Source organism: Zea mays, chromosome 7, assembly GCF_902167145.1.
Source record: "Zea mays cultivar B73 chromosome 7, Zm-B73-REFERENCE-NAM-5.0, whole genome shotgun sequence".
NCBI classification, from domain to species: domain Eukaryota; kingdom Viridiplantae; phylum Streptophyta; class Magnoliopsida; order Poales; family Poaceae; genus Zea; species Zea mays.
Window position 1 is genome coordinate 86,886,484 of NC_050102.1, and position 24,960 is coordinate 86,911,443.

The window sequence follows — 24,960 nt, forward strand, 5'->3', positions numbered from 1 at the left end:
AGCTTTGTCTATCAGACAACCTTCATAAAAAATTTTGTATGCTAAAGAGTGTTCCAGAGAACCATAGGTTTTGTAAGAAGATTTGCACAACAAAGACTCTAAAAGCTATAGATTTCGAGTGCACGAGTCCTACAAAAAATAGACATGATATTTATTTCACTTCAGAAAGAGAAAACACTAAAAAATAGAACTCGAAGAAGGGGGTCCTAAATTAGTTAGTTGTTAAAGCGATTGACAAAGCATAATTTCTCTTCAAGCTGAGGAAAACATTTTTTTACATCCTGAGGGAATGGCAAAGCATCAGACTGTTCGTGATGGAGAAATCCTTTTTCTTTTGAAATAAGTGTATGTACCCTGCAATCTAAAAAATCAAAGCCAAGGACAACTTTATCTAGCAGACAAATGGAGGTAATAATTGTATGCAGATTGATTCACTACTGGATGAAATTGCATTTTTTCACAAATTGTAGCCTCCCTAAGCTCCTGGCACGAACGAAGCATACAAAGCCAAAAAACTGAACTCTAGAGGAAACAATGGCAGTAGCAGCAGATGAACTAATCTACCAGTTCTAGTAAACATGCATGAGAAATCCTAAAGGCAGCTCTGAATTGGCAAGCGAACTAACATGAGAATGGAAATGAACCTGCACCCAGGGAGGCCTTCTCGAGAGATAGGTCATGAACGCTACGAGCACCACATCAGGCAAATCCCTTGGCGACGGTGGATACGACACACAAAGAATGGAAAATCGCAGGCCTAAGGAAGGCGATTTTGGGGGAAACTTCAGTTGTAGGGCACAAAAACGCGAATTGAGGATGAGGGGGACTGAGGAGGAGATAATAAAAGGGAAGAAAGTACGAACCTTGTGTCCATGCCGCGACACTGCTTAGACGTGGGGTTGTTGTCAAGGCGCGCATCGTCGTGGTCAGAGAGGACAGTCACGTTCAGGGCTGGCGAGGACGAACCCCAACACATCTTCTCAAAGTGGAAGCTGCCTGTGGTCCGCGCTAGAGCAGGGGGCACAACAGCAGCGTCAAATCAGCCTCCATGGGGACAAATCACGGATGGTGTCAAGCGGAGGCTAGGGCTCGCGGTCGAATGCGACCTTCGCCTGACTGAAGGACAACCATACACCCGTGCCCATGCCTCCGCGTGCCGCGACGGCATGGCGACCTGCGAGGCGTGACCTGAGCACCTGCCAGCAACAGACGTTGGTCACTATAGTTGGCAGATGCGACGCTATAGCGGATGCGCGGCGACCGAACGGCGAAAGGCAAGGCCTGACCTGAGCTGGTTTCTGCACCGGACACCAAGCTCTGTAGCATGTGGGTGCGCACTGTAGCGGTGTCTGGGAGCGCGACACGAGGAGAGAGAAAGCATGCATTGGCGACACAGGCAAGGCAGGGCACGAGGGGGGCACATGTTGGCGCGTCCGATGCTGTACTGCCACGCGTCAGTAAACGTTAGGTGCCGAACCCGTGAAATGCGGTCGGTGTTTCAAACCGGGTCAGGTTTTAAGAACTTAGATATATATGCATAATTTGATGGGTTACCTATTCGGATACACCTAACCTTTTCTACCATATTCCTTGATCAAACTTGGGTATTATACTTTACCTTCGTAGCTATGCTATTGCTACAACTTAACTTTATGCAGTCACTCCGATTTGTGATATTAAGGTTCCAATTGGTAAGTTTACATTATTGTTGCTAATCCGACGATTAAGCAAGATCATATGATTTAATTGGAACATGAAGTGACCACCCGGGAAAACAGTGCTACCATGAGGGTGGTATGGGACGCCCTTGGCTAAATAACTAGGGAAGTCTTATGTTGGGTGCTGGTCGTGGTCGACCGGAACGGGGGCATCTGGCAAGCGCTTATATTTCTGGCTCAGACAGATTGGATACATGCATAATTCCCAAAGCTTTACCCTGCAGACTGGACTATAAGTTGGTTACGTTAGATGTGCTCTATGCAGTTTGACCATTTCCAGCATTTGCATAATGAGGACTCTAGGGAAAAGCCTCGTAGTGAGACCTTAGCCATTCACCTCGGAAGTGAATACAGGTCTAGCTAACCCAAGCTAGAAGGGGATCGTGACTCATGGGTAAAGATGCGCCACCTCTGCAGAGTGTAAAACTGATATATCAGCTGTGCTCACGGTTAAGAGCAGCCTAGACTCCTCACATGATAATTGAACTTGAAGATGGAAATAAATCGAGATCCGATGATCTGCCAATGGTTTGCTTAAGTGGTTTCACTTAAGTGTTTTTGATATACTCTTATACCTTTGTTTAATGGGAATACTTGGGATTCACACTTATTAGTAAGACAAGTGTTGTTAATAAAATGTTGACCAACTAAAATGCCAATCGCATTTAACTTTAGCCTTACCTTGTTACCTTGCATTTTCCCCCACTTGCTGAGCCCTGACCATAAGTGAGCTCACCCTTGCTTAAATTTTGATCAGAAGTTTGCAGATGAAGTTATGATGCTGAGCTCCATGGATGCTAGTCTATTGATACCCCCGGTCATCTTCCTGTGGATGGATGTCCATGTTTCGCTGTACTTTGATGAATAAAGGTTAAGACATTATGTCTGTTCGAAGTGTAACATGTTAATATAATCTTTATTTACGCTCTTATGTATCATTCTTTTAATATATTACACTTGTAATGTCAATATATGTGTGAAAATAAATCCTGGCACACATATGCTATGCACCCGGCTCTGTCTCAAAGAAACGGGTGTGACAGTTAAGGAATAGGTTTTTCTTTCAAAATGAAGGTTGGTAGCTTATGGAATCATGGGCCTAGATCATATTAAACAAACAGGACCTGAGTTGCTGAATGTTTTAATGTAGCCTAGCCCATCAGGCCTGGCCCGATCTCTTCATGGGCTAGTTTGTGTACTTTGGGATTGGAATTGGATTACTCCCCTCCCGGACAAAACGGGGCGAGAGCGCATGGAGAGCAGAGAGGAGGAGAGGAAGGGCAGCGGTGGCGCCGCCGCCGGCGGCGGCTCGACCCCTGGGGCGAATCTAAGGGACCTGGTGTCGAGGGAATACTACGGCCACAAGAAGAAGGTAATACCTCTCAACGCCTCCCCAATATCCCATTATAATTTCTTCTGAGCCCCTATAAAACCCAGAATCTCGCCAGAAGAAAGGTTTCGAAGTTCCAATCATTAGGGTTGCAATTCGTAGGGTGAGGCCCTAAATTCCGGCCTTGCATGCAGAATGATGAAACAAGGTGCGGAAGTAACAATCTTTGGGCCTTCCGGTTTGGTTCCTGAGAACATAGATGGGATCGTGGACCTATCTTGCTTTCGATTCGAAGCTATAAGCGTGGAGAGGGGATTTAGCTATTTCTTCTCTTTATATAGAGCATGAAAGGAGTCAATGTTAAGGCATGATGAAAACGAAATATTGCTGCAGCCACAGTTAGTTGCAAATGAATTTAGTTGCAATAGGCAATCTATTTTGGTTGTCCTTTGTTGCAGCAAAGGGGCCGTGGTGCCTGTCCTTGCAGGGGAGCAAGAGCAGTTTTCCTCTGGTTCTATAAAGAAATTTGAGATTATCTTAGGGCATGTTGTAAAGTTGCAATGAGGAGAAATAAGAAGGAATGATCTTTCTTTCAGGATGAATATATGACATTCTGAGGATGTTTTTTCTTTGTTTCTTACATTATGTTGAATGTGTTGCTTAATTGTCCTTAACTCCTCATAGCGATCTTCAAAGCAAAACCACTCTACCCTAGTACTTGTCGGTACAAAATTTAGATTGATTTGTGGGTTCTTATTTTTGCTTTGTTTTATGCATTTCTTTGGTAATCTTATCATTGTGTTCACCATTCTGATAGTTTTTATCATTAGGTGCACTCTGTAGCATGGAACTGCCTAGGCACAAAGCTTGCTTCAGGATCGATCGATCATACCGCACGTGTCTGGAGCATTGATCCACATGTCCATGTAACTTTCTCTCCTTCTGTCCTTGGTACCAAATTTATCTTTACAGAATGGGATACGCTCCCCACTGTTTTCTTATTAAGATAATGATCGGTTTGGTAAATTTTGAAAATCTGCATAACTGGTATATTCCCTATCTTATAGAACCTAGATAATAAGTTATGACATTGAACTTAAGAAAGCATTAGTTTGCGTGATATGCCAAAGAGGGACAAATGCTTCTCATCTGCACCTCCCTTTTAACTTCAAGCTTTGGCTATTGCAGAAATTGTGACAGGTACTTTACAGTAATATTCCTGTTTCTTTAGCTTGTGCGCAATATAATTTACTTTTCAGTTTATCAGTTATTGTGGTGTAACTCAACATATAATGTTCTTATAGTGCAACGAAACCTTTACCATAATTTGTAGCACGAGACGTGGTTTTATTCTGAACCGATGGAATCTTCAGAGTAAGCTGTAGAGTTTTGAATAACTTTTAACTAGAGTATATTACCTTGATTCTTAATAATAGCCCTTTCTATGCTTTTCTATTTGGTAGCAGAGAGCCAGAGAGTGTAATTTCAGCGTATGTTTCTATACCATTGAAAGATCTAAATGGGAACTTGTGCTAATTTGTTACAGTCTAAGGTTAAAGATATTGAACTGAAAGGCCACACAGATAGTGTAGATCAGCTTTGCTGGGATCCAAATCATCCTGATACAGTTGCTACTGCAGCTGCTGACAAATCTATTCGTCTTTGGGATGCTCGAAGTAAGTAGCACAGTTCATCCATGATGTTGCTAGAAAGCACAGTTTTTCTTTAGCATTTCATAATGCATTTAGCATTATACTTCTTAAAATCTATGAAATACATCTTTTATTTTGACTGCATCTGGATCCATATAAATTTCTATAAGCTGGTAGAAGCGAAGTTCATTCAGCTTTTGAGATTGTGGAAGCGGGCTTGTGAAGATGGTGGGTGTTTGGAGACCATCCTAGCTTCTACAGGCTCGAACCTGGAATCTGATAAGATCCAAACAGGCCCTTTGTTATTTCCTACATTACCCCACATTTACAACAAATTTGATGTGGAAAGATCTATTATGTAATAACTTTATCTGGAAGCTATTTTGTCATATGTGACATCTGGCTTTCAGATGATATATGTTGTATTTTTTGTTCTATCTTGGACTCTTGGTGGTAGTTTCTGTCAATCAAGTTATAATGATTTTATCTTCTCGTCAATGCTTCTTTGTGTCTTTTTAGGTGGAAAATGTCAAGTTGTTGAACTTAGTGGAGAAAACATCAACATCACATATAAACATGATGGCACTCAGATAGCTGTTGGAAACAAGGTTTGTACTGCCTAACTTTTCTCTGCTAATGCCAAGAATGGATACATTTAGAAAACTGACCTATATTAATGTGGTTAGGTTTATTTATTTACAGTAAGATGGATTGTTCTACTGTCACTTTTGGCTTATACCTTTTTCAGCAAGTACGTTAAAAAAGTTCAGCCATATTGCTATTTTGGTGTTTCTTTTCTGGAAGTCCTACAGTTTTGCATTGCTGAATCCTGTACCAGTATGGCAGTATCATAACAATATAGAATATAGAATTGGATTATGCACCTAAAGTTGTACATATAGGCATATTAATTAATCAATTAGATGGAGCTGTGACATGTTTTATTCTGTTTGGTTATAGATAAATATTCTTGAGCTTGAGAAATCTATGTAAATAATTTAAGTAATTTGTGAAAAACATGCATTTTGGGGGAGGGGGGAGGGGAATCATATAAGGTTAATAAAACTGTATCTATATGATGTTTACAAATTACTGAAACTCTAATTTTTTCAAATTATATATTTATATGTCTACAATAACAGTTTTGTTATGGTTTGTAGGAGGATGAGCTGACGATATTGGATGTTAGGACACTTAAAGTTGCTAAGAAACACAAGTCTACTTACGAGGTAATTATAAATTGAAGCTTGGATATATGAATCATTTTCTAACAACTCTTTGTTTGATCCAACTGTTCTTTGGATTAGGATGCACATATACATGTCGGTAGAAATAAAATAAAATAAAATAAAAACTCGACCTGGAGGGGGTAAGACCGCCCCACGACATTATATTAAGACCCCATGACATTATATTAAGAAGACCTCATGCAGGTCGAGAAAACCCTCGAACCCCTGCTCCACCCATAAACAGCGGCACCGTAGCCCATGTGAGAACGACTGCGACCGGGGCTGGGCCTTAGACCTGTGCTTTGGCGTGGGACAAACGAGGGTTTTTTTTAACCACAGCCTGAAAATTCACTCCTACGGGGAGTTAAACCCAGGACCTGAGGAGTGCTACTCAGAGCATCTAAACAACTCGGCTAGAGACCCTTTCGCCTTGTAGAAATAAAATGAGCAGCACTGTTCTTGTGTGCTTGTCTGAGACAATTTGATGTATGGATGTTTTTTGAGTAAATGGGTACTGCTGTATGAATTTAGCAAATAATTGAACATATACTTTATTTTAAAACTTGACTTGCGGGGGATAAGACAACCCCCATACATTGTATTAAGAAGAAGACCTCACACATGTTGAGAAAACCTCCGGACACCTGCTCCAGTGCTCCACCCATACACAGTGGCACCATAGTCCATGTAAGAACGACCACGACCAGGACCAAGCCTTACACCTATATTTTGGCATGGGACAGACAAGAGGATTTTTTTAACACTGTCTGAAATTCGCTCTCATGGGGAATCGAACTCAAACCACCTAGCTAACTCAGCTAGAGGCCCTTTCGCTCGTATACTTTATTTTAATTTGTGTATTGCTGATCATGAACCTTTCGGCAGATGAGGTTTTTTTTTCACCCCAGTATAAAATTTGCTGTCATAGGGAGTCAAACTTAGGACCTGCTACTCAGCCACCTACTCAGACCTGGGGGTGGGGGGATGGACTGATTTGCCATTTTGGCCTCTCCCTCAATGCAATGATACACATTATGTGTGTTCAAGGAAAAATGTTGCTTTCACTGTTTAATGTTTGCAACTTTGTATTATTGCTTTGTTCCTGAGATGAATGAGATCGCTTGGAATAAAGCTGGAGATCTATTCTTCATTGCAACTTTGCACTTTTTTTTTTGGGGGGGGGGGGGGGGGGGGAGGGAGGACTGATTTGTCATTTTGGCCTCTCCCTCAATGCTGATACACATGTGTGTTCAAGGAAAAATATTGCTTTCACTGTTTAATGTTTGCAACTTTGCATTATTGCTTTGTTCCTCAGATGAATGAGATTGCTTGGAATAAAGCTGGAGATCTATTCTTCATTACTACTGGGTTAGGTAGGATACTAAATGCTTTCTCCAAGCTCACGTTAATAATACTGAATAAATAAACACTGTATTTACATTTTGGCAGATTTCTAGTGCTACCATATTGTATCAGTTAATGTTTCCGCATGGTCTATTGGTCATGCAGGGCACGTTGAGGTGGTTAAGGATCTTGAGTTTTTAAAGCCCTGCAAGCTGAATGCTCATACAGCAGGGTGTTATTGCATTGCAATGGATCCACTTGATAGGTATTTTCTATTGAAGGCTCTTTATTTATTCTCGCCCCTGGTACTTCTTTGGATCACTTGGATTTGTAATTTGTACTACTTCAATTGGGTTATCTGGCCTGCTATTTGATTTAAGATGTATGTAACAGTGAACTCTATAAATATTTGACACTGATGCTTGCATGATTAATTACTTTAATTCCAATTAATACTGCCACAACCTATTCACATATATTTTGGCTATTAGAATAACAAAATTCTTTTTCTTTTTAAAAGACCAGAATAACAAGAATTATTGAAATTTTATAGCCTAGCTTCATCTCTAGGTAAAGAAGAAATTGTTAACTAATAGCAACCTCTGGGTGAGTGATTAACTAGGACATGACCTACATGTAAGTGAGTTTGAGAAGAAATGATTACCTGTTCTGTTCATGCAACTACTGAATTCAGAATTTACATAGAGGAGCAATTTAGTTTGCCAGTGGATCTAGTTTATTTTCTACGCTAGATACTTTGTCCTGCGAACTGTGAGGCTCAATATACCACCACATAGATTGAGGTGGAGAAAATCGCCTGATGTGTGACTGAGTCTGGGCCTAAATGACGGACCCATATTGTATGGTTCCAATTAGCCTTGTTTGTGATGAAAGCAATTATGTTCAAGTTTTGGTCCACAACAATATGCAAGTAAGCTTCATACATTTTGTAGTCATCTTTTGGATATAGTAATCAGTTATCTGGTTTCCAGTTACTCTGATTTTGGGAGAAGCTATAATTGTTTTTCTGATGACAGTTACAAATTGTTCCAATGCTAGGTATTTCGCTGTTGGAAGTGCAGATTCACTTGTCAGTCTTTGGAATGTCAAAGAGTTGTTATGCATTAGAACCTTCACAAAACTTGAGTATGTTCTTCTACCTTAACTTTACAATGTAACATTGCTAGATGGGAATAGTCTTGAATGGTTTTATTATATTTCTAAACATGAGTTCTCAGTTGTCATTATTGTTCCTTCGTTGGAAGACTATTTATTAAATTTTAAAGGTTTGAGAGTTTTGTGTGTGTGTTGGGGGTGGGGTGAGTGTCAACATCTTTTTTTTGTACTCTAGAGAGCATGTCAATGCAATTGAACTTAATGAAGGATTTGCACATTGGTACATTACACTGCACATCAGTTAAGTCCTTGACATATTTAATTGAGCCAATTGGTGGTTGCTATCATCAATTTAGGTTGATATGCAGTGACGGCCTCAGGGAATTGAAAAAAATTGACCAAGGGTCAAAGTTATTTTAGCCCTGGACTTGTAGCCCCTATATCCCCATTTTCCAGTGAGCACTGCTATCACAGGATAGTGGGAACTATGATAAATGGTGGATGGGTGGTTCTCACGTAGTGGTTGAGTCTCTCCACTTCTCCTGGTTTCCAATCAGCCTCCTTGCGAAATAAGTAAAGGTTAAGCTGCCTAAAAATTACCTTCTGCTGACACATCAGGGCTTTCAGCAATTGATGTGCCTTTTTATGAGAAATGTTGGAAACGTGCGGTGATGGGGGGTTATTTTGACATTGAGTTCACTTAGTTTGATGAATATGCATTTTCTGGCGCTTGGAGGGGTTGGATGAAGAAACGGTGATAAGCATTCATTCAAAGAAAAACCTTGATAAGTGGAGCAAGTAGATGTAATCCTCCTTCCAGTTTCAATAAGCTTACAAAGATTTATATCTTTATTTTTATTCTTACTTCTCATAGGTGGCCTGTAAGAACAGTTAGCTTCAGTCATACTGGAGAATTCATTGCATATGCCAGTGAAGATCCTTTCATTGACATTGTGAGTCGTGACACACGGGAAAAATTGCTTTTTTTTCAATACTAGATGATGTAAAAAGTACTGTTATTTTATGTTTTTTTATTATACTTCCATCAGGCCAATGTTGAGACTGGACGATCAATTCATCAGATTCCATGTAAAGCAGCTATGAATAGCGTTGAATGGAATCCTAAGTACAACCTCCTGGCCTATGCGGGAGACGACAAGAACAAGTATATGACTGATGAAGGTACGGTTGCTGCTGCAATTCACTCATTAGCAAGGTTATTAAAACGGTAAAACGTTGGAACGCTCATGGGTCAAAATTTGACTTTTAAACGTTTAAACTTTGTTTAAACGTAGTTTTAAACAACACATGAAAAATACCAATACATCATAATTTCAGACAATAATATGAAGTTAAATACCAAAATAGAGAGGTTAGTGGCTTACCAAAACTTCACCCATGAGCTGGATTGAACCTCAAAAGTAACTAATAGACTGGACCCAAAAGTAGCTAATGGTCTAAAATGCATAAAACACTGCGTTTTACAGTTTAGAACGCCAAAACGCTAAAACGTAGTTTCAATCTCTAATTAGAGTTTTGACGTTTAAACGTAGTTTAAACATCGTTTAAACGTAGTTTTAATAACACTGCTCATTAGTTTGGTCTAGTCATGCCGTTTTACTCGCTGCAATTAGAGATATAAGAGCTAGTTTGGGAACCCCAATTTTCTAAGGGATTTCTATTTTCCCAAGGGAAATTAGTTCATTTTTCATGGGAAAATAGAAATCCCTTGGAAAATTGTGGTTCCCAAACTAGCCCTAAATGTTTTTTCATTGACATGAGGCTATCGTTATAGAGGCCGGAGATAACTATCTTGTTTCCAACAAAACTGCATAAAAAACAAGATTGGTTGAACGGGCTGGTTGAGCTATGGGATAATTCGGGTGGAGTTGTATCGTCTCTGCCTAGTTAATTATAGAGGATTATCTTGCTTTAAGGAATTCTAGTACTATTTTTGATTGAGACTTATTCTAGTTCATAAAGCTCTGGTGGTTCTTACGATTTTGTTGCTTTCTGCAGGTGTTTTCCGGGTATTTGGCTTCGAAACACATAATTGATGCTGACTTAGACTACCCTCATATAGAATGGTTTGCATTGTAGATTCACTTTCGAATTTTGTTTACACTGATACATTTTGTAGATGTTCAGTGTAACTTGGATGCTAATCAATCTTCTGCCGGCTTGAACTGAACGTCATTGTTGTAGTGTATCACAGGATACCCATGTGACTAACGTATTTCCGGGATCCAATTCTATTTTTATTACACTTACTTTTTATTATAGTATGGAGATGTATTCATTTTCTTTGAATTGATTTTGATCCGCAATACTATCGAAGTAAAAAGGGATCTAAGTAAGAACTAGGCTAACTTTTTTATTTTTTAACTTCTAATTTTTTTAGTAACAAGTAAATACTCTGTTTGGACATAAGAAACTTACAATATCAAGTGAATAAACACCAACTAATCAAGTGATAATCCACAAAGCAATTATCATGATCAAATTTGTCAGCCTAGATATTGAGCATTTAAACATAAGAATATGATTTTTTTTCAATAAGTAGACATATATGCGCAAACGTGGAAAAGATAATTTATTTAAGTTTTTGTTATCTTAAATAATTCAGTAATTATATACCTTTCTGTCGTGGATGTTCTATGGTCTTATTTCTTTCGTTCTTGCATGAGCTGGATGTTGAATTTTTTTTCTGACCAGTTTTGGGGGATAGATCCTAAGATGGTGTCCAACACTATATGATTATTCAAAACATTGTTTTGTACTGTAGATTGTAATATTTGTAAAGTGGAGTTTGAATATAGATATGACGATGTGTAAGCTGCTGGAGATCCTCAACATCAATATAGTCTTTTAGTTTCAAGCAAGTTGGGGTAGGCTAGAGTTGAAACCCAACAAGATGTCACCAAAAGGGGGAAAGAGAAAGTGGAGGGAAAAACTTTTGAGAGCACTAAAAGAAAAAGGCCTAGTTACGGTTTGGGCACGTGGATAGCTTCTTTCCAAGCACTTCTATCCAAACACAACTCTATTGAGATATTTCATTCGTTCAAGTCCCTTTTGATTGTCTCTTCCCATGTCAAGTTTGGTCGATCTCTACCTCTCTTCACATTATTGTCCCGTCTTATGATGCCTCTATGCACTGGTGCCTGTGGGGTCTTCGATGGACATGCCCAAACCATCTCAACCGGTGTTGAATAAGCTTTTCTTCAATTGGCGCTACTCCTAGACGATCACGTATGTCATCGTTTCTCACTCGGTCCAATCTTGTGTACGCACATATCCAACACAACATACGCATCTCTGCGACACTTAGTTGTTGAATATGTCGTCTCTTAGTAGGCCAACACTCAACCCCATATAATATAGCAGGCCTAATCGCTGTCTTATAGAACTTGCCTTTCAACTTCTGTGGCACTGTCTTGTCGCATAGGACTCCCGATGCTTGACGCCATTTCATCCACCCTGCTTTGATTCTATGGCTAACATCTTCATTAATTTCACCATCTCTCTATAGCATCGATCCCAAATAACGGAAGGTGTCCTTAGGTACTACCTGGCCTCCCAAACATACATCTCCATCCTCACTAATTGTAGTACCAATGTCACATCTCATATACTCGGTTTTGGTCCTGATAATTTTAAATCCTTTTGACTCTAGGGTCTGACACCAAAACTCTAGCTTTCTATTTACTCCTTCCCGACTTTCATCTACTAGAACTACACCGTCAACGAAAAGCATACACCAAGGGATATCTCCTTGTATATCACTCGTGACCTCATCTTTCACTAAGGCAAATAGATAAGGGCTCAAAGCTAAACCTTGATATAGTCCTATGTTAATCGGGAAAACATTTGTATCACCATCAGTTGTTCGGACACTAGTCACAACCTTGTTATACATGTCCTTGATGAGCGTAACATACTTTGTTGGGACTTTATGTTTATCCAATGCCCACCACATGAGATTCCTAGGAATTTTATCATAGGCATTTTCCAAGTCGATAAAAACCATGTGCAAGTCCTTCTTTTGCTCCTTAGATCGCTCCATAACCTGCCTTATTAAGAAAATAGCTTCCATCGTTGACCTTCCAGGCATGAATCCAAATTGGTTCATGGTGATATGCGTCATTCCTCTCAGGTGTAAGGAAAATGGACCCCATGCCATTTGGCTCAATACGTTTTGGTGTTTGATGATCAACATAACCTGTGGACTAATGTATTTGCTAGTGTTTATGTCTTTAGTTCATAGGATGCGAAGAGGATTGGACTAATACACTGAGGATGCAACACCTCAAGAGAAGACATAAAAAGAGCTTAGAAGTCCAAGACACAAGACCAAAGGAGCCCAAGAACAAAATACAGAAGACCTAGAAGATTGAAAGGGAAATGTGCCTTTGGGCCATTTCTAAGTATTTTGGTGATTGAGTGCCAACACAAGTGCTTAAATGTGAATCTATGCCCATGGATGAACAAAGTGCAAATCACAAGTAAAGGTATGTTTCTAAGCCTTAGTACATTGGTTTTGTGTACTAATATATTTGTCTAAGTGTTAGAAACAGAGAGAAGAAGAAAAGGGGAATGTTGGCTGTGTACAGCCAACAGGCTGTTTCGGTCTGGGGCACCGGACTGTCCGGTGGTGCACCGGACAGTGTCCGGTGCGCCAGGCTGCCTCGACCTGAAGACGCCGCTCTCGGGAAATTGCCGATGGCGTACGGCTAAAATTCACCGGACTGTCCGGTGTGCACCGGACTGTCCGGTGAGCCAACGGTCGGCCAAGCCAACGGTCGGCCGCGGAATCTGCGCGCGACACGTGGTCTGGCCAACGGTCGGAAGGAGGCACCGGACTGTCCGGTGTGCACCGGACTGTCCGGTGCGCCAGATCTGCAACGGTCGGCAACGGTCGGCTGCGCTGCTTATGGAAATAAATCGGGCACCGGACAGTGTCCGGTGGGCAAGGATGGCCTTCCAGATTTGTTCTCAACGGCTCCTAGCTGCCTTGGGGCTATAAAAGGGACCCCTAGGCGCATGGAGGAGTACACCAAGCATTCCTACAACATTCCTGAGCACCAAGACATCGATTCCACGCATTTGGTTCATTGTGATAGCATCTAGAGCTCCTGTTGAGTTGTGAACTCATTGAGTTGTGTTGCGAGCTCTTGTTGCGACTTGTGTGCGCGTTGTTGCTCTGATTTTGAGTCTTGTGTGCGTTGCTTGTTCTCTTCTTACTCCGCATTTCTTTGTGAATCTCAAGTGTAAGGGCGAGAGGCTCCAAGTTGTGGAGATTCCTCGCAAACGGGATATTGAGAAGAAAAAGCATAACACTGTGGTATTCAAGTTGATCATTGGATCACTTGAGAGGAGTTGAGTGCAACTCTCGTCCGTTGGGACGCCACAACGTGGAGTAGGCAAGTTTTGTACTTGGCCGAACCACGGGATAAATCACTGTGTCTTCTCTGTGTTGAACCTCTTGTGATTATCATATTGTGCAAGATCTTCGCTCTAGCCACTTGGCATTAACTGTGCTAACACTTAACAAGTTTTTTTGTGGCTGTAAGTTTGAATTTTACAGGATCACCTATTCACCCCCCCTCTAGGTGCTCTCAATTGGTATCGGAGCCGTTCTCTTCAAGAAAGGGACTAACCACCCGAAGAGATGGATCCTAAGGGGAAGGGAATCGTGATCAACGATAAGGAGAAGGAGTCCTTCGTCAACGAGCCCAAAGATGACAAGCCTATCGACTCCGGCTCGGGCCATAGACGGAAGGAAGGGAAGAAGAAGACAAGGCACATCAAGGAGATCGTCTACTACGACGACAGCGACGAATCTTCCTCTTCCCAAAAGGACAACGACGACAACGACTATGACAAACAAAAGACGGTTAACTCAAACTTTTCTTTTGATTTTTCGCGCATTCCGCATAGCTCAAATGCTCATTTGCTCCCCATTCCACTTGGCAAGCCTCCTCACTTTGATGGAGAGGACTACGGATTTTGGAGTCACAAAATGCGTACTCACCTATTTTCTCTCCATCCAAGCATTTGGGAGATTGTGGAAAGTGGAATGAAATTTGATAGCTCGGATATCCCTTCGTTTATAAATGAACAGATCCATAAAAATGCACAAGCTACTACTGTGTTGCTAGCCTCTTTGTGCAGGGACGAGTATCACAAGGTGAGCGGCTTGGACAATGCCAAGCAGATTTGGGACACCCTCAAGATCTCTCATGAGGGGAATGATGTCACCTTACTCACCAAGATGGAGTTGGTGGAGGGCGAGCTCGGACGATTCGCGATGATAAGGGGCGAGGAGCCGACACAAACATACAACCGGCTCAAGATCCTTATCAACAAAATAAGGAGCTACGGAAGCACGCGATGGACGGATCACGACGTCGTCCGCCTAATGCTAAGGTCATTTACCGTTCTTGATCCTCACTTGGTGAACAATATTCGTGAAAATCCTAGGTACATCAAGATGTCGCCCGAAGAAATTCTTGGAAAATTTGTAAGCGGGCGAATGATGATCAAGGAGGCGAGGTACATGGACGACGCGTTGAATGGCCCAATCCATGAGCCTCAACCCATTGCTCTCAAGGCAACAAGGAGCAAGGAGGCGCTACCCAGCAAAGTGGCGCAAATTGAGGCGGCCGGTCTTAATGATGAAGAGATGGCCCTCATCATCAAAAGATTCAAGACGGCACTAAAGGGTCGCAAGGGACAGCCAAGCAAGACTAAGACCAAGGGAAAGCGATCATGCTTCAAATGCGGTAAGCTTGGTCATTTTATTGCTAACTGTCCCGACAATGATAGTGACCAGGAACATGGGAACAAGAGGGAAAAGAAGAAGCATTACAAGAAGGCCAAGGGCGAGGCACATATCGGAAAGGAGTGGGATTCGGATTGCTCCTCCTCCGACTCCGACAATGAAGGACTCGCCGCCACTGCCTTCAACAAGTCATCCCTCTTCCCCAACGAGCGTCACACATGCCTTATGGCAAGGGAGAAGAAGGTATGTAATCAAAACAATGTCACTTATGATTCTTCCAGTGATGATGAGTCTAGTGATGATGAAATAGATTACTCTAGTTTGTTCAAGGGATTGGATAAAACTAAAGTAGATAAAATTAATGAATTGATTGATGCCTTGAATGAAAAAGATAGACTCTTAGAAAAACAAGAGGACCTTTTGTATGAAGAGCATGACAAATTTGTAGAGGCACAAAAGTCTTATGCTTTAGAAGTTAAAAGAAATGAAGTGCTTTCTAGTGAACTATCTTCTTGTCATGAAACCATTGCTACTTTAAAGAGTGTTAATGTTGACTTAAATGCTAAACTAGAAGTAGCTAGTAAATCTAATTCTCGTGTAGAACATGTTGAGATTTGCACTAAGTGTAAAGATTTCGATGTTGATGCTTGTAGTGATCATTTAGTTTCAATTTCTAAATTAAATGAGGAATTGGCTAGTCTTAATGCCCAACTTAAGACTAGCAAGAATGAACTTGATAAACTAAAATTTGCAAGGGATGCCTACACGATCGGTAGACACCCCTCAATTAAGGATGGACTTGGCTTCAAAAGGGAAGCCAAGAACTTAACAAGCCATAAGGCTCCCATTCCTGCTAAGGAGAAAGGGAAGGCCCCTATGGCTACTAGTGCTAAAAAGAACCATGCCTTTTTGTATCATGATAAGAGACAAACTAGACATGCTTATAGGAGTTATAATGCGCACGATGATTTTTCTCATGCTATGTTTGCTTCTAGTTCTTCATATGTGCATAATAGAAATGTTGGTAGAAGGGATGTTGTTCATAATATGCCTAGGAGAAATGTTGTTAATATTCCTAGGAAAGTTAATGAGCCTTCTACAATATATCATGCGTTGAATGCTTCCTTTGCAATTTGTAGAAAGGATAGAAAGGTAATTGCTAGGAAGTTAGGGGCAAGATGCAAGGGAGACAAAACTTGCATTTGGGTCCCTAAGAATATTTGTGCTAACCTTGTAGGACCCAACATGAGTTGGGTACCTAAAACCCAAGCCTAAATTTGCCTTGCAGGTTTATGCATCCGGGGGTTCAAGCTGGATTATTGACAGCGGATGCACAAACCATATGACGGGGGAGAAGAAGATGTTTACCTCCTACGTCAAAAATAAGGATTCCCAAGATTCAATCATATTCGGTGATGGGAATCAAGGCAAGGTAAAAGGGTTAGGTAAAATTGCAATTTCTAATGAGCACTCTATCTCTAATGTGTTTTTAGTAGAGTCTCTAGGATATAATTTGCTATCGGTTAGTCAATTATGCAATATGGGATATAACTGTCTATTTACAAATGTAGATGTGTCTGTCTTTAGAAGAAGTGATGGTTCACTAGCTTTTAAGGGTGTATTAGACGGCAAACTTTATTTAGTTGATTTTGCAAAAGAAGAAGCCGGTCTAGATACATGCTTAATAGCTAAGACTAGCATGGGCTGGCTGTGGCATCGCCGCTTAACACATGTGGGGATGAAGAACCTTCACAAGCTTCTAAAGGGAGAACACGTGATAGGTTTGACTAACGTTCAATTCGAAAAAGATAGACCTTGTGCAGCTTGTCAAGCAGGTAAACAGGTGGGAGGAGCTCATCACAGCAAGAATGTGATGACCACTTCAAGACCCCTGGAGCTGCTGCATATGGACCTCTTCGGACCCGTCGCCTATCTGAGCATAGGAGGGAGTAAGTATGGTCTAGTTATTGTTGATGACTTTTCCCGCTTCACTTGGGTGTTCTTTTTGCAGGATAAGTCTGAAACTCAAGGGACCCTCAAGCGCTTCCTCAGGAGAGCTCAAAATGAGTTTGAGCTCAAGGTGAAGAAGATAAGGAGCGACAACGGGTCCGAGTTCAAGAACCTTCAAGTGGAGGAGTTCCTTGAAGAGGAAGGGATCAAGCACGAGTTCTCCGCTCCCTACACACCACAGCAAAATGGTGTGGTAGAGAGGAAGAATAGGACGCTCATCGACATGGCAAGGACGATGCTAGGAGAGTTCAAGACCCCCGAGTGCTTTTGGACGGAAGCCGTGAACACGGCTTGCCACGCCATCAACAGGGTCTACCTTCATCGCCTCCTCAAGAAGACGTCGTATGAGCTACTAACCGGTAACAAACCCAATGTATCTTATTTTCGTGTATTTGGGAGCAAGTGCTACATTCTAGTGAAGAAGGGTAGAAATTCTAAGTTTGCTCCCAAAGCAGTAGAAGGGTTTTTATTAGGTTATGACTCAAATACAAAGGCGTATAGAGTCTTCAACAAATCATCGGGCTTGGTTGAAGTCTCTAGCGACGTTGTATTTGATGAGACTAATGGCTCTCCAAGAGAGCAAGCTGTTGATCTTGATGATGTAGATGAAGAAGATGTTCCAACGGCCGCTATGCGCACCATGGCGATTGGTGATGTACGACCACAGGAACACTTGGAGCAAGATCAACCTTCTTCCTCAACAACGGTGCATCCCCCAACTCAAGACGATGAACAGGTTCATCAACAGGAGGCGCATGATCAAGGGGGAGCACAAGATGATCATGTGATGGAGGAAGAAGCGCAACCGGCACCTCCAACCCAAGTTCGAGCGATGATTCAAAGGGATCATCCCGTCGACCAAATTCTGGGTGACATTAGCAAGGGAGTAACTACTCGGTCTCGATTAGTTAATTTTTGTGAGCATTACTCTTTTGTCTCTTCTATTGAGCCTTTCAGGGTAGAGGAGGCCTTGCTAGATCCGGACTGGGTGTTGGCCATGCAGGAGGAGCTCAACAACTTCAAGCGGAATGAAGTTTGGACACTGGTGCCTCGTCCTAAGCAAAATGTTGTGGGAACCAAGTGGGTGTTCCACAACAAACAAGACGAGCACGGAGTGGTGACGAGAAACAAGGCTCGACTTGTGGCAAAAGGTTATGCCCAAGTCGCAGGTTTGGATTTCGAGGAGACTTTTGCTCCTGTGGCTAGGCTAGAATCAATTCGTATCTTGCTAGCATATGCCGCTCATCATTCTTTCAGGTTGTACCAAATGGATGTGAAGAGCGCTTTCCTCAACGGGCCAATCAAGGAGGAGGTGTACGTGGAGCAACCCCCTGGCTTCGAGGATGAACGGTACCCTGACCATGTGTGTAAGCTCTCTAAGGCGCTCTATGGACTTAAGCAAGCCCCAAGAGCATGGTATGAATGCCTTAGAGACTTTCTAATTGTTAATGCTTTCAAGGTTGGGAAAGCCGATCCAACTCTTTTTACAAAGACATGTGATGGTGATTTGTTTGTGTGCCAAATTTATGTCGATGACATAATATTTGGTTCTACTAACCAAAAGTCTTGTGAAGAGTTTAGCAGGGTGATGACGCAGAAATTCGAGATGTCGATGATGGGCGAGTTGAACTACTTCCTTGGGTTCCAAGTGAAGCAACTCAAGGACGGCACCTTCATCTCCCAAACGAAGTACACGCAAGATCTGCTAAAGCGGTTTGGGATGAAGGACGCCAAGCCCGCAAAGACTCCGATGGGAACCGACGGACACACCGACCTCAACAAAGGAGGTAAGTCCGTTGATCAAAAAGCATACCGGTCCATGATAGGTTCTTTGCTTTATTTATGTGCTAGTAGACCGGATATTATGCTTAGCGTATGCATGTGTGCTAGATTTCAATCCGATCCTAAGGAGTGTCACTTAGTGGCGGTGAAGCGAATTCTTAGATATTTAGTTGCTACGCCTTGCTTCGGGCTCTGGTATCCAAAGGGGTCTACCTTTGACTTGATTGGATATTCAGACTCCGACTATGCTGGATGTAAGGTCGATAGGAAGAGTACATCGGGGACGTGCCAATTCTTAGGAAGGTCCCTGGTGTCATGGAATTCTAAGAAACAAACCTCCGTTGCCCTATCCACCGCTGAGGCCGAGTACGTTGCCGCAGGACAGTGTTGCGCGCAACTACTTTGGATGAGGCAAACCCTCAGGGACTTTGGCTACAATCTGAGCAAAGTCCCACTCCTATGTGATAATGAGAGTGCTATCCGCATGGCGGAAAATCCTGTTGAGCACAGCCGCACAAAGCACATAGACATTCGGCATCACTTTTTGAGAGACCACCAGCAAAAGGGAGATATCGAAGTGTTTCATGTTAGCACCGAGAACCAGCTAGCCGATATCTTTACCAAGCCTCTAGATGAGAAGACCTTTTGCAGGCTGCGTAGTGAGCTAAATGTCTTAGATTCGCGGAACTTGGATTGAATTGTAGCATACATGTGTTTATGCCTTTGATCATGTTCATTCTGCATTTTGTTGTTTATTATGGTGCTCAAGTTGTACAAACACTCCCTGGACCTCACAAGTCCGCTGCAAAGTGATGCACATGTTTAGGGGGAGATGTATTACAACTTGACCCTTTGAGACTAACCATATGCTTGAGTTTGCTTGATTTAGTCTCGAAAGAGAATTGAAAGGGAAAAGGTGGACTTGGACCATGAAAGACTTCCACTGCACTCCGATGAGAGGGTAACTCATTCCAAGTCCATCTCATGAACTCTTATTGTCATTTGCTCTTATTTGAAGATTTTGGTGAGGCAATAGGGTTAAAGGGCCAAGATTGATCCCTTTTTGGTGCTTGATGCCAAAGGGGGAGAAAATAAAGGCCAAAGCAATAAATGGATCAGCTACCACTTGAGAGATTTTGAATAAAGATTTTGAATAGTAGAAAATCTTGCATTGTCTCTTTCGTCAAAAGTTGGCTTCTTGTGGGGAGAAGTATTGATTATGGGAAATAGGGGGAGTTTTTGAAATCTTTGATCAATCTCTTTTGGATTCACTCTCTTTATTGCTTCAACATGTGTGTTTGACTTAGAGATAGAGATTTGAGTTTGATTTGCAAAAACAAACCAAGTGGTGGCAAAGGATGATCCATATATGCCAAAAATGAATCAAAATAGATTTGAGTTCTATTTGAAGTGATTGTGCACTTGTTCTAGTTGCTTTATGTTGTGTTGGCATAAATCACCAAAAATGGGGAGATTGAAAGGGAAATGTGCCTTTGGGCCATTTCTAAGTATTTTGGTGATTGAGTGCCAACACAAGTGCTTAAATGTGAATCTATGCCCATGGATGAACAAAGTGCAAATCACAAGTAAAGGTATGTTTCTAAGCCTTAGTACATTGGTTTTGTGTACTAATATATTTGTCTAAGTGTTAGAAACAGAGAGAAGAAGAAAAGGGGAATGTTGGCTGTGTACAGCCAACAGGCTGTTTCGGTCTGGGGCACCGGACTGTCCGGTGGTGCACCGGACAGTGTCCGGTGCGCCAGACTGCCTCGACCTGAAGACGCCGCTCTCGGGAAATTGCCGATGGCGTACGGCTAAAATTCACCGGACTGTCCGGTGTGCACCGGACTGTCCGGTGAGCCAACGGTCGGCCAAGCCAACGGTCGGCCGCGGAATCTGCGCGCGACACGTGGTCTGGCCAACGGTCGGAAGGAGGCACCGGACTGTCCGGTGTGCACCGGACTGTCCGGTGCGCCAGATCTGCAACGGTCGGCAACGGTCGGCTGCGCTGCTTATGGAAATAAATCGGGCACCAGACAGTGTCCGGTGTGCACCGGACTGTCCGGTGCGCCCGACGACAGAAGGCAAGGATGGCCTTCCAGATTTGTTCTCAACGGCTCCTAGCTGCCTTGGGGCTATAAAAGGGACCCCTAGGCGCATGGAGGAGTACACCAAGCATTCCTACAACATTCCTGAGCACCAAGACATCGATTCCACGCATTTGGTTCATTGTGATAGCATCTAGAGCTCTTGTTGAGTTGTGAACTCATTGAGTTGTGTTGCGAGCTCTTGTTGCGACTTGTGTGCGCGTTGTTGCTCTGATTTTGAGTCTTGTGTGCGTTGCTTGTTCCCTCCTTACTCCACATTTCTTTGTGAATCTCAAGTGTAAGGGCGAGAGGCTCCAAGTTGTGGAGATTCCTCGCAAACGGGATATTGAGAAGAAAAAGCATAACACTGTGGTATTCAAGTTGATCATTGGATCACTTGAGAGGAGTTGAGTGCAACTCTCGTCCGTTGGGACGCCACAACGTGGAGTAGGCAAGTTTTGTACTTGGCCGAACCACGGGATAAATCACTGTGTCTTCTCTGTGTTGAACCTCTTGTGATTATCATATTGTGCAAGATCTTCGCTCTAGCCACTTGGCATTAACTGTGCTAACACTTAACAAGTTTTTTTGTGGCTGTAAGTTTGAATTTTACAGGATCACCTATTCACCCCCCCTCTAGGTGCTCTCAAAGATGGGATGTCAGCTAGCGCACTGGTGGCACACAGTTGGCTCACCGTTGGCACACAGTTGGAGCACAGGACAACCAACAGAACTTCCATTTGCTCCATGTCTGAGAGGAGGCACCAAACTATCCGGTGTGCAACTGTTCACTGTCCGGTGCCCGTTGGCTGCACACCGTTGGTGCACTGTTGGCACACTGTTGGCACACAATTGGAGCACAATTGGCACAAAGTTGCGTGAGCCGTTGTAATTGTACCGAGTGGGGCGAAAGTCTTGCGAGACCGAGACAACTGCATTTGTGTCACGACCACCACCATGTATGTGGCGGAACCGTCCGAATTATTCCAACTTAAGTGCCTAAGTCCCACCTTAGAGGCTAGACCACACTTAAATAGGAATAAAACGTCAGTCCCTCGGATCTAGTCCGACAAGGCCACTAACAGGATCAAGTACCACGTACTCACTCGAAGGTGAGACACAGAGCAAATACAATAAAGCATAAAACCATACATTAACGAAGTGCTTAAGGTTATTACAACATCATCGGAGTTTTGCAAAAGTAGAATTCATTGTTCGGGATGTAGCGGAATTCAACTAACGATACATAAGGGAGGATGGGGAAGCCTGTCCCATTACTCCTCCTGCTCCTCTCCGCCTGAGGTAGGGTCCCACTCGACTGTCCAACCCGGTGGCAAGGTAGACGACCAAGTCACTCCAGCAACCATATCCTCCAGAGAACCTGTAAAAATTATGCCACAAGCAAGGCTGAGTATACTAATACTCAGCTAGACTTACCCGGTGTGAGGAGTCTACTCCTCTACCTCTAGACATGCAACTGTTTGGCTGAGGGGTTTGGTTTGCCAAAAGCACTAGCTGAGTCTAAGATCAGATTTTAGCTTTTTAAGTTTTAGTGTGATTCTCTTAAGACTAGATGTGTACCTAGCTAATCATACATGGTATCGGGCATTTTTAACAATCAAACTCTTTTGCCAATCAACTCATTTCCACTTTTTACTCAATGCAGCAGCATGGATCAAGCAGTCTCATTAGCTGCGAGAAGCAGACGATTCGAATCGAGTTTTTAAACCTTGCAAGGTAAACCTAAACACACGACGTGGCAAGGCACTCCGTTCCCACACACATCAACCGTCCCATCGATTCCCCGTCAATAGAGAGAGGCTCACCACCTTGGTGTACAATGCCTCACTGACCCCGACTGCCGTCATGCAGTGACCGCACTTGTACCCACCATAACCGGAATGGGAGACCACGTCTCAGGTCGCGTGAGGAGGGCAATCTGTTGCTAGGTTCACTCAGGTACTAGGCTGACCGATTTACCATATTTCTCGGCATATGTTTAGTACGTTCAAACGCTTGACACACGGTACCACACCTTAATCCTTATTCCAATTTCCGTCTCATAGACAACGCATCCCCATGGATCGTTGTCTACAGACCATCATCATTACGATATAAAAATAGATACAACCAATTCCTGACCTCACGGGAGTGCTAGAAAATCACTCGACTTCTACCGAGATCCCTAATTAGTAAAGCAGCTACTGGACCTAGCATACTAGTATCCATCTCAAAAGGAATCCTGAGTTCATGCAACTAAGGTTCCAGTCAACTCCTACACTTAAGTGCACAGTACAAGCCTACAAACATTAAGTGTAGTAAAATAGTATATATAAACGGTTATGCATAAAACCAGGGCTTGCCTTCCAAAGCTGGGGCAGACAGATCCTCGATGGCAGGCTCTGGTGCTGGCTCCTGGACTACCTCCTGAGCAGCTCCTTGCTCCGGAACGAGGATGTACTCTTCGTCAGCGAGATTACAATCTATCGAATGCAATGAATAAGGTACATATATATTAATGATATGTCCATTTAATAAATACTATGTATGGTGAAACAATTATGAACAACAGTGGGTACACTAGGGTTTTCTTTATCGGATGTTGTGTTAAGGGTTCCATACACTTATCTTAGGGTCTTGAGTGAACTTAAAACTTTTAATCACCTCCTTTATGTTTTATTTGGACTCTCAGGAGGATTTAGTTGTACATTATTAATTTCTTCCACAATTCCCCTTTTACTTTCTATTATGCTTATTATTAAGTGCTTTTGAACTACCACGACAAATTAGAATTTTCCAAAAATGTTACAAAAATTATAGTGGGTAAACATTGATCTCTGTAGTCTATTCTAAAATTTTGAGGTTAGAATTAATTCAGATAACCCTTGGGCAAAAATGAAAAAATTGAGGGTAAAAGGTCACTTTGCACTACAACTCTAATTTAGGTGAGGGTTCTGGACTAAAACTTATTTTTACTAAGATTCATGTGTGATAATAGGTCTCTGTGCCAAAAATCACAGAAAAAGTCCTAATGGTTATTTAATTGTGATTTTTAAAGTTTAATGTCCAAAAAGGTACCTATAACTAACTTGTTATTTGAAAAATATCAAACAATAGAACTTATATTTTTCCTAGATTCGTACTAGCATATTATTAGTTATCCCAAGGATTTGGGTGGTTTCTCCTTAGGGTTATTTTTCTAGGATTTTTCTAAGTTCTTATTGTTTTCATGAAATAAAATGTGGTGCCCTTTTGTATTATCAGAGGGTTAAATAAAATTTTCTTGTGAACTATATTACTTAAGTAAGCTATAAAAATGTGGTTGCCCTCTGGTTCTTATTTTAAATTCCCTTTTTCATTTTCTCAATGTTTGGGTAAAAGCAAGTTTTAATGCCCCTTTAATCTGGCGTAATGAGGAGTTTAACTTTTTTAAACAAGGTAGTTAGTGGTTAAGTGTATCTCCAATTTTTCTCAACCTCAGTCCAAAAGTATTTCTATTTTCTCTCTATTTGTTTAGTTTTGGACAGTACACTAAATTAAATTAAAACTCTAAAAAGTCTTGCAGTACTCAGGGTGTTTGTTATTTTTCCTAAGTAGTTCACAATATTTAGGACCTAGCAAAATTAGTTTGATCAAATTTGGCCAGATAAAAATGGAGTTATGAATTTTGCAAGTTCTGTATTCATTTAAAAAGAATAAAGTTTAAAAGGTTTAAGGAAAACTAGTTTGCATCGAGGCCCCTGGGTTTCCCTTAACTAATCCTTTAAACCATACCACTGCGGAACTATTCCCCTGAGTCACTGACTTCGCAAAACCCCCTCGGCTCTTCTTTCTTTCAACCCGGGCTACTTCCCCCTTGTAACAGTAACCGCGGAGAGGAAAAAGGGTGGCGCGGCTTACCGGCGGCGTGG

The 24,960-nt window shown here is 42.1% G+C and overlaps 1 protein-coding gene across 1 annotated transcript; it reads left to right on the plus strand.

Annotated features, from left to right (window-relative positions):
• Window positions 1-2,945: 2,945 nt before the first annotated feature.
• Window positions 2,946-10,744, plus strand: LOC100272607 (uncharacterized). Its single transcript, NM_001147070.1, has 11 exons — window positions 2,946-3,090; window positions 3,879-3,974; window positions 4,595-4,724; window positions 5,220-5,308; window positions 5,861-5,929; window positions 7,245-7,302; window positions 7,439-7,538; window positions 8,333-8,419; window positions 9,264-9,342; window positions 9,439-9,571; window positions 10,409-10,744. The coding sequence occupies exons 1-11, from the start codon at window positions 2,971-2,973 to the stop codon at window positions 10,444-10,446; spliced, it is 999 nt and encodes a 332-aa protein (NP_001140542.1). The 5' UTR covers window positions 2,946-2,970; the 3' UTR covers window positions 10,447-10,744.
• The last annotated feature ends 14,216 nt before the right edge of the window (window positions 10,745-24,960 follow it).

Coding starts and splice junctions, on each gene's coding strand:
- LOC100272607 (NM_001147070.1), top strand. CDS start 2,971: ATGGAGAGCAGAGAGGAGGAGAGGAAGGGCAGCGGTGGCGCCGCCGCC. Junction 4,725..5,219: donor TCGTCTTTGGGATGCTCGAA/GTAAGTAGCACA, acceptor GTGTCTTTTTAG/GTGGAAAATGTCAAGTTGTT. Junction 8,420..9,263: donor AGAACCTTCACAAAACTTGA/GTATGTTCTTCT, acceptor TACTTCTCATAG/GTGGCCTGTAAGAACAGTTA.